Below are 10,646 nucleotides of genomic sequence, written 5' to 3'. Positions count from 1 at the left end.
TTATTGAAAAGCAAGACAGAACTACAAGAGCGTTGTACAATCTCAGAGGGGTCACGGGCTGAGTTGGGGGAGAAAGAAAAGCTCTGAGCTTCTTTCACAGTATGTCTTACCTGAAGAGGTAGATTTATTGCATAACCTGAGAATCTGTAGTGCCAAAAAAAAAAAAAAAAGCAGTAGCGATACAAATGACTACCAGCAACTCCACAAATTTAGGATGAGCATGACCCAAAATAATAGCTCACAGACTTCTGCAGATGAGAAAATATTTGACTGAGGTGAAACTTACAACATTCTTATCCACAATTTGAGATCAGGTAATGAAAAAAATATATATACAATATTTTTATATAGAGAACAAAAACAGAAGTGATGGAAGCTGGTGAAGATTTACCTTTCCATTGTTGAGCTTTACAGTTTGGCAAGTTAAACACATTGAAACCTGTCAGCCCATTTTTTCAGAAAACATCTTGCCCTTCTAAACTCATGCGACTGCATTCATCCATTACATTTGGTTACAAAACAGCATATGTGGTTAGTTCAACTAAAAGTAGATTATCACGTTCAATGCGCACTGAATAAAAATGCTGTGAGTTTTGTTGGATTCAGTGTTGAGGAATGTATTGGCCAGTGTGAGGTGAGGATCAACATGAACAGAGCCAGAGGTTATAATGGACCTGAAGAGGCAAGTGTTTCTAGACCCTGTGTCCTCGACGTGATAATGACCAGTGCTACGTTTCCCAAAAGCCTCGTACGCATATGTAGATCGTAGAACTGTTGCCACAAATTACGGCAATTTAGCTAACGATTTTTTTGAGAAACGCAACCCGGATCTTAAAGGGCTTTTAGGCTGTGTGTTTAGACAGGAAATTGGCATCTTCTACATTCATAAGTTCAGTTCTCGACATAAAGTTTCACATTAGCAATATTGAGAATGCTCTTCAGAACATTTTAGCATTGAATGTAAAGTATTGAATAACAGACATTTTATTGTTGTTCATTAGAAAGTCCAAAAAAGAGAATCACATTCAGAATATTCAGTATCAAATGTGTCAAGGCCCCTTTTAAAATGTGAAAGTTTTGCGGTAAGTTAGAGTAAAAAATTGCGACCTGTCCATTTCAGACAGGCAAAAAAATTAAATAATAATAATAATAATTACTCATATACTCACCCTCATTTTGTTCCAAACCTTTGACATAAAAGGTTTAGATTTTCGTCTTCTGTCCATACAATGAAAGTCAATTATTATATGATTGACTTTCATTATATGGACAAAAACAGTTGAAAATCTTTGAAATCTCTTTGGGGAAAAAAATTGTCATTCAGGTTTAGACAGACATGAGGGCAAATAAATGATGATATTTGGATGAAATACCCTTTTAACAAAAAAAAGTCCAATTAAAACAAGCTATTATTAGGACTAATCAACAGCAGAATCTGGATAATAAAACAAACCAAAGGAAGGAGATTCTCACCTGATCTTGCCCTTTCAGCAAACAATATGCCATTATTCGAAAAATCTTAAGTATTAAGAGATTTTTGCAAAGGAAGAAATGTAAAAATCAACCAATTAATAAAAACAAAACAAAAAAAAACATCCTACTGGCTTGAAGTGGCTTGGATACCCTGATTCTATAAAAACTACCCTGTTTCTTAAATAAATGGGTTTGCAAAGTTGAAGTGAATTTTAATGTAATATAAATGCACGTGACATTTTACATTTTCTGTTGGTAATGCGCTTCTCTTCATCTGTCATACAACAAAAAAGTCCCTACCGTCAACATTTCAGTGAGACTGTTTGACCCTGCCCTAGTATTTCACATAATTGTTGGAGATGTAGCAGCCTTTTTCAAAGCCAAACTAGCCCTTAATCAGATTCTCATATGAAAACCAGTCACAGGCGGTGAGAAGTCTTGACCCCTCTCTTATTTGAAGACATGTATCTTCCTTTAAAGTCCATTTCATGTCCATTTTAGTCAAAGCAATAGAAGTGTGACTTATGGACAAGTCTTGGCTCCGACTCAAAGTGCCAATGAGAAGGTAAGTGTGGGTTAATGTATCTCTCTATTATTAATGCCCTGTTTCTCCAGTCTCAAGGTTATCTGGTCATCTAGAGCTGGACTGGCTAGTTGACTATGTACGGTTATTTTAAAATAGCAATATTAAACATTATATGCATCCAAAATGATTTATTCAGAGGATTCTAGAGGTCAGAGCGAAGAGCTACATTTTATTAAAGAGAAACGAAAGATGTGCAACCACAGCACAGCTGAACAGGAAAGGGCTGGAAACAGATTGGGGGGAGGCGGGGTGGAGAAAAAAGAAAAATATACGAAACAAAGCTGCATGGCGGCCGTCTTGGACCACATGACCATTTCCTACGAAAATACAATGTGATAGAAAACAGGGAGTAAAAAGTGCTCGATTACCAACGTATAGAGCAGTCAGCGTCTTCACTAATGTCCTGCTTCTCACAAATTTTAAGATAATAATTGTTAGACAAAAATATATACCTCCTCAAAGAAAAGAAAAAGAAAAGAAAGGGCACCAGAAGGCCAGGCTCAGTCGTCAATGAGTTGTCTGGATGAGGTGGTGTCTGATTCCTCAGGCTGAAGCCCAAGTTTCTCTGTTTCAGGCACCAAACCCTCCATCTCTCCCTCCACCTCTCTCTCCATCTCTGGGTTGGAGAGCACCTGTGGCTGGGGATCAGGAGGCCCTGTACCTTCTTCCTCAGGATCTTTCGCCGGGCCCTGAAGGGCCAGGAGTTTCTGGTTCAGGTCGTTGCGTTCTCTCTGCAGGGCCCTGCAAAGCTTCTCCAGACGATCCAGTTTGCCTTGGAGGGCCTTGTAATTCTTGTCCCGCACTGTTTTCTACGAGACAAATGAAAGTAATCAGCAAGCGCACATTCAATTGATCAAAAGGGACCGTAAACATTTATAATGTTGCAAAAGATCAAATCAATTCATTCATTACAGATAAACGCTGCTCTTTTGAACTTTCTATTTATCAAAAAATCCTGGGGGAAAAAAAATTGTTTAATCAGCATTAATCAGCACAACTGTTTTCAACATTGATAAAAATAAGATAATGTTTCTTGATCATCAAATCAGCATTTTAGAATGATTTCTGAAGGATCATGCGACACCATAGTCTTTAAAAAAATCCCAGACGTTTGAACAGTAGTATATATACATAATATCAACTGAACTTGACCATTGTCTTGACCATTCTCTTGTTAAAGACATACTGTATACAAATGAACAATTTTAGTACACATTAATTATTAATAAAGTTTAGGGAGCATGTACAGTCCAGATTTTGTTGGGACAAAGTCCTATATGTCACAAAATCTGAGGTGTACACCATACTAAACTATTACGCTAATAATTCATTTCTCTTTTAGTCTTTTCATGAAAATGCATTGTTTGTACTAATCACATACAATTCACTTACATTTTTTTTCTTTGCATTTCCATGATCAGAAAGGAGCAGATGGAAGAATAATATTCTTATATTTATCTGCCCCCTTTATAGACATAAATAGTAGATGGCATTAACATTGTTCCCTCCACCATCACCCAAAATGTATTAACATAAGTAGTAGATGACAGTAGCATCACCATAAATATTAACATAAATAGTAGATGTCATTAGCATTGTTCCCTCCACCATCACCCAATATCCAACATATCTGATATTTGTTTAAACTTTTTACATTGACCTCATACAGTCCAAATCACAATTCAGTTTGATATAATTCAAGGTGTTTCTTTTTATAACTCTTTTTAAATTCCAAAATATTTTTACAACTTTTTAAATCTTTCCTTAGAAGATTCCATGCTTTTACTCCAGCAACAGACCAACACATTTGTTTCAGGTTTGTTCGTGCTATTAGATGTTTAAAGTCATACGGCCGTCTGTGATTTCCATCTTCAGAAGTAAAAACAAATAACTTTTGTAAGTCATGTGGAAGAGCTTTGCTTTTAGCTTTAAACATCACTAATAAAGTTTGTAATTCTACAATGTCTTTGAATTTTAATAATCCTGACCTAATAAAGAGTGGATTTGTGTGGTCTCTATATCCTGCTTTGAAAATAATGCGAATGGCTCTTTTCTGCAACATAAATAAAGGCATAGTGTTACTATGATATGTATTTCCCCATATTTCTACACAATAGTTTAAATAAGGCAAAATCATTGAACAATATAACATTTTCATTGTATTATACGGTAAACTGTATTTAACCTTATTCAAAATAAATAGGCTTTTTGCCATCTTATTTTTTACATGCAATATATGACTTTTCCACGTCAATTTTTCATCTAAGGTGACTCCTAAAAATCTAATTTCAGACACCTTCTCAATATTTACATTATTTATAGATAAGCTGACTTCCTCCTTTCTTTTATTGGCTGAATATCATAAACTTTGTCTTATTCAAATTTAAAGATAATTTATTTACATCAAACCACAATTTTAGTTTAACCATTTCATCTTCAATATTATTAGCTAAAGTTATTTCCTGAACTGTATAAATTTGTATCGTCTGCAAATAATACGTAGTGTAATTTTTTTGAAACCTCACAAATCTCATTTATATATAAAATAAAAAGTTTGGGTCCTAAAATTGAGCCTTGTGGAAGTCCACATTCAATATTCATACATTCTGACCTATGACCGTCAAACTCAACATATTGTTGTCGTTATTGTAAATAGCTGGTTAACCAGTCCAGTACAACTCCTCTAATTCCATAAGTATATAATTTAGAAATAAGAATTTGATGATCTATAGTGTCAAATGCCTTCTTCAAATCAATGAACACTCCTATTGTGTATTTATTTCTGTCTATTGCGGTTGTTATGTCTTCAATAATTTTCGCGATAGCCAAGCCTGTAGACCTATTTGACCTAAATCCGTACTGATTTTCATTTAATAATTCATGTTTTTCAATAAAGTTATCTAATTTATTAACAAAGAATTTTTCCAACACTTTAGAAAATTGAGGTAGGAGAGATACTGGTCTATAGTTATTAAAAATATGTTTATCTCCAGTTTTAAAAAAAGGCAATTCATTATTTAAAATAATGAATAATGTATGCTACTACAGATATATATAATATATATGTGTGTGTGTGTGTGTGTGTGTCTCTTATTACGGTAATAAGAGAGTGGTCAAGACATTGTGTATACTATAGTTGTTCGCTTTGTCGTCCTAAAACCAGGAAGAGAATATGCATTTTTGTGCCATCAGTTCAAGTTTTCAATTAAGTCTGTAATTAAAATTACTTGTAAATGTTTCTTCACTTTTATGTACTGTACTGTAAATGTACATTTTGTTCTACAACTTTGTTGCAAGCATGGCTGGGCCAAGAGCAGTGGGAATGGAGCAAGGTCGGTCGCGCGAGTGCTAAGGATCGTCACCTGCGCAACACACCGGTCTCGAGTCCCATGGAGGAGTTCCGGAAGGATAAAAGAAGGAGTGACGACAGTGAAGGAGGAGAGAGGACCAGGCCTGGACTTTATGTTGGTGCTTTATTTTAGTAAATGCTGCAGTGGTCCATGAGGAGCTGCAGCTGCTGCTTTACTTTAGTTTTGTGTTTATTTTATTATTAAAGTTATGTTTAACTTTAATAATCGGCCGGTTCCCGCCGACTCCTTCCCTGAACACAAACCTTTAGTATATGTTGTGTGTTTAAAAAACACAACAGCTCTATTATTCCTCTCACCTCTTCTGCCATCTGCAGTAGAGTCTGGTTGTTAGTCTCCCATTTGGTCCTCCATAGCGTGGTCTCCTTCTCAAGCTTCTTGATCTTCTTTGTCATCTGATCAGTCACAGAAAATAAAATTGTTATGCAAAACATGCCTTTCCATACAGATCATTATAACATCATATTCTTCAAGCTTTTCTTTGATTGTCTTTTAAACAATAAGACCTAATCACTTCATTGTCCGAAAGCTTTACGTTTGAATAATGTGAATGTGAAAATGTAGAAACAAATGAAATGTACCAGTTTTCACAAAATAAAGTTTAAGTAGCTCAACTGTTTTCAACACTGATAATAAGAAATGTTTCTTGAGCAACAAATCATCATATTAGAAAGATTTCTAAAACATCATGTGACACTGAAGCCTGGCGTAAAAAAAATGCTAAAAATTCTGCTTTGCATCACAGAAATAAATACAAATTTTAAAATATATTAGAAATAGAAAAGAGTTGTTTTAAGTTGTATTATTATTTGACAATATTACTGTTTTTACTGTATTTTTTTATCAAATAAATGCAGCCTTGGTGAGCACAAGACTTCACCCTTCCTGCACACTCACTTTCTCCATCTCCTGTCGGAAGGTAGTGAAGACCTCGTTACTTTTAGCCAGGGTGGTCTGAAACTCCTCAAACTTGTCCATGTACAGAGTGAGCTGCTGCTTTAACTGATGCTCCTGCTCCTTCATCAGCTCACATTTATGTCTCGACTCAGTCGCATCCTTCAGAAGCTGAACAGAGAATATAGATCGACCAATCAGCATTATGATGACAATTTTCCTGGAGTCAAGAGTGATTAGTAGGGTTGTGTATCGCTTGAATTTTAACGATTCCAATTCTGTTTATTGATCCCAATTCTTATATATACCCAATTTCAATTACAATAAAGTAAAAAAAAAATAAGAAAAGAAAACATCATTCAGATTTATTCTAAGTCTTATTGCAATACCATGAACAAAAATCTAAGTCTAGAAATCTAAAAAAGAAGTCTAAAGAACACTTCCACAAGGAACTTTGGCCTACGGTTTAAAAATATCATAGCAAAAACAACTAGCCTAACTAACATAAATTTCAAGCATTATAAAAAGAACAAATAAATATAACTGAACAAACACTTAAAATAAACAATGTTTTAAGATTTGCAGGTATTCAGGTACAGAAACTGTTTTCAAATGTAAAACAACACTGCATTTTATAAATGAAATGTACATTACAAATATAGTTATAAAAGTGATTCAGTCAAGAACAGCGAGCGAATACAGTCTTTATCTTTTGTTGTTTGATTAACGTTGTTATAGAGACGGCAGCAGGAATTTGAGGCTGCTGTCGCTTTAAGAGCAGCATGGATCCAATATAGAATACTGTTACACATGCGTTTTCTTTATCAACTGTTTATGTTGTTCACTCAAGACATAACTGACTGTTACGGGAATATTTTGACAGTGTTGTGTGTATTTGCCCATTCAAGTGCAAAAAAGAAAGAAAAGGAAGGAAGAAAACTCATTTCAGCCAGCGCACATACCTGTATTTACATCCGGTTTTCGGTCGAAGTCCAAAGTAGTCGATTGTCGAGTTCACGCGCGTGATCATAGGTAACTAAACCTATGCGCGTGATCACGCGCGTGAACTCGACAATCGACTACTTTGGACTTCGACCGAAAACCGGATGTAAATACAGGTATGTGCGCTGGCTGAAATAGCAACATTTTTATTCATATCTTTCACATCTACAGCAGTCAGATTCACTCGTGTTCACTCTGAAGTTATCATCTAACATGGCTGGGCACTTGTAATGAAACATTAAGGATGTTAAGAGGCTAAAAGCAGGTTTAAAACAACTTGCCCCATTGAAGTCAACAGGGTGCAAATTTTAAAAAGAGGATAACACGGTGTAGGCAACACCGATTTTTGTCGTTGTTCTCTGTATTGACAGCACTCCAAATGTACAAAAAAATGAGCTCAATGTTAAAATTGACCGGAGTTCTCCTTTAAGCCTAGCTCAAAAACAGGATTAGGATTATTACAAGGATACTCACAAACTCTCTTTCCCTCTGCTGTTTCTCCTCCACCTCTCGCATCAGTTCAGCCGTCCGCTGGAGTTTAGCATCCACCAGCTGCTGTTGCAGTTCCTTGTGTTTGAACACCTTGTCGATGTGCTGGGTAAAGACAAATGTCACATTCACATTATTCTTCAAAACATCAAAAAAATCTTCAAAAGATATGCAAGGATTCCAGTGCTATTCCATTTCTAGATATTTTATCTATAGAAAAACAGTAAATTATGCTGCACGATACTGCAAACTTGAATTTGTTGTCATATAATTAGGGTTTCAAACGCAATGCGCTGAAATTATTGTTTTTGTAGGGATTTTTAGGGGTTCAAGTGCGAAATACTATAGCAAATGAGATAGGACCATAAGTGGCACTATAACTGTTAAAAAACATATTTCCTTCATGAACTGCCTGTATTTGCTGTAAATGGTCTTTTCCATCTATAATGTAGGTGGTTACAGGCTTGCTAGATAAAACGTTATACTTTTTTTTGCATGTGCTTAAAACGCTTGAACCCTGTTAATTGCTGCTTGCATCTATATTTTTTTATTTACTGTAATCATAAACTGAATCGTAGTGCAAATATCTAATTCAGTAACTAAACTCTACAGGGCGCCTGCTGATGGTCAATTGATTCGAATTTTGCATAACAGGTCCCCTTTTAAAAAAAAAATCTGCTCAGCTGTTACTCAACGCCTGAAACACCATGACCAATTTTCTTTGAATTCAAATATTCTTTTTATTTGTGATAAACTCAAGTTTCTGAATCCACATTAAAGCCTGGTAGAGTGATCATATGCATTACCTGTTCAAAGTTAGGAATGATCAATATTTCTTAAAGCTGCTGTGTAAAATTGTGATAAATATATTATTAGAATTTAAAATAACTTTTTTTATTTTAATACACTTTAAAATTACATTTATTCCTGTGACAGCAAAGTTGAATTTTCAGCATCATTACTCCAGTCTTCAGTGCCACATGATCCTTCAGAAATCCTTCTAATATATTGATTTTCTTATTATAATTACAATATTATTTTTTTTACTGTACTTTTGATCAAATAAATGCTGCCTTGTGATTTCATTTGAGGTTGCACATTTGGAACGAGCTCAACATACAAAACATCTCTGAGGACACTGCATGTCTGAGGAACACGTTTAGAATCAAGCAAATATAATGTAAAACCATGAAATGAAACCGCAGCAAATATTCTTGGCTGTCACATTGTCCACCAACCAAACCAGCCATGACTACTAAAATGTCATATCTCAGAAGCAATATGAATAAAAAAACACCTCAACATTTACAGAGTACAGAACAAATGAAACCTCTGCACCTCATAATTCTCTGAGGACTTAACCAGAGCATAACAGGCATTTTGCATATTTGACAGATGTTGCCTCACCTCCTCCCGGAGCTCGTACTGCTCAATGAGCTTCTTGAGTTTCTCGGCCAGCTCCATGTTCTCCTGCCGCAGTTTGCTGTTATGTAAGTTGTGCTGCTCCATCTGGGCCTCAATCTCATTGAGCGTCATCTGGAAGTGCAGCGTTGCCTCCTTGCGCCGCTCCTCGTACTCCCTGAACCGCTGAGCGTTCTCCTCCTGTCATCACAATGGTAATCTGGTTAAACTTACGCCTGGGAAACACCAAGCCGACTTCAAAGAACTAGCAATTTCAGAGTGGGGGTTCAATCTTCAGCTGGCTGGGAGGAGCTGCCACTGGCATGTCACGTGACCTGTCAGTGGCTGGCGGGCAGCTGCCAGTCTGATCATGTCCATTTGACTGGTTTAATTGGGATAACTGGCCCCAAAACATCAATCATACTAAATAATAGATTCATGAGATTACATTCATAAAAAGAAAACAATGTATTTCCTAACAGCGAGAGTGTCAGGCAACGCGTTATACTCGCAGTTCAGCCGCGGCTGGCTGGATTGAGCGTCAGTAAGCAACCAGTCTGATCACGGCTATTTGACTGGCTTAATTGGGATACAATTCTTGAAAATGCCAATCATGCAAAAGAACATTTAATCATATCAACAGATCTAGAGAGGGAGGAACAAAACACAAAAACTGCCAAAAATCAATGGTTTCTGAAACTTGCCAAAGGCAGACTGTCAGACAACTAGCCAGCCACCGACAGGTCACGTGACATGCCAGAATCAGACTGGCAGCTCCTACCAGCCAGCTGAAGATTGAACCCCTGCTGCAATTTAAAAAAAAATTTTTTGATGGTGTTGTCGCCTTGTGTCGGCTGCATCTGGACCAAAAAGCTGCGCTTGAACACACAGCACAGACTACAGCCAACTGGAAACTAGCACTTGCTTTCCGAGCCTCCGCGTCTATATCAGCAGGTATCAATACAGTCTATATTTCCCCTTCAAACGGAGAAACCGAAACAAGGATATACGAGATGATATACGTAAACAAAGGAGTGCTTGTTTACCATTTTGAATATCAGTTATATTGATAACTTTCTTCATTTTAAGCAGCTCATGTTGTCATGGAAATATTTACGTATTGGAATGCTCGGGTACAATAGATCAGCCTTCTGTCTGTGCGTTCTTGACTGACTTGCTCTCTTTCGCTTTATAGGACCCCTGAAATCAAAATGTCATTTTTTTAGCTTGTAGTTAAATATGTTCTGCTTAAGGTTATGAATAAGCTGGTGTGTTCCAAAACAATGACAAAATTCACATTTAGGAGATATAAGCATTCAAAACTTACAGTCTCACACTTCCGCTAAAATGGATCACGTATTTTTATGACATCGCCGTGGACTTCAGCTTCTCATCACATCTTCTATCCAATCAAACGCTCTCTAGAATCTAAA

The 10,646-nt window shown here is 36.3% G+C and overlaps 1 protein-coding gene across 2 annotated transcripts in view; it reads right to left on the bottom strand.

Annotated features, from left to right (window-relative positions):
- Positions 1-134: 134 nt before the first annotated feature.
- Positions 135-10,646, bottom strand: part of txlng (taxilin gamma) — a 15,900-nt gene continuing 5,388 nt past the window's right edge. For both annotated transcript variants that reach the window (XM_079596778.1, XM_079596777.1), the window contains 5 exons: positions 9,220-9,414; positions 7,798-7,917; positions 6,325-6,492; positions 5,727-5,822; positions 135-2,868 (listed from right to left, as the gene is read on the bottom strand). In XM_079596778.1, the coding sequence (XP_079452904.1) occupies positions 2,560-2,868; positions 5,727-5,822; positions 6,325-6,492; positions 7,798-7,917; positions 9,220-9,414 (888 nt within the window). In that variant the 3' untranslated portion in view covers positions 135-2,559. The remainder of the gene's footprint in view (positions 2,869-5,726; positions 5,823-6,324; positions 6,493-7,797; positions 7,918-9,219; positions 9,415-10,646) is intronic.

The sequence above is a fragment of the Phoxinus phoxinus genome, assembly GCF_949152265.1.
Source record: "Phoxinus phoxinus genome assembly, chromosome: 22".
NCBI lineage: Eukaryota > Metazoa > Chordata > Actinopteri > Cypriniformes > Leuciscidae > Phoxinus > Phoxinus phoxinus.
The sequence above is the reverse complement of the archived record's forward strand: the minus strand, read 5'-3'. Positions and strand labels throughout refer to the sequence as shown.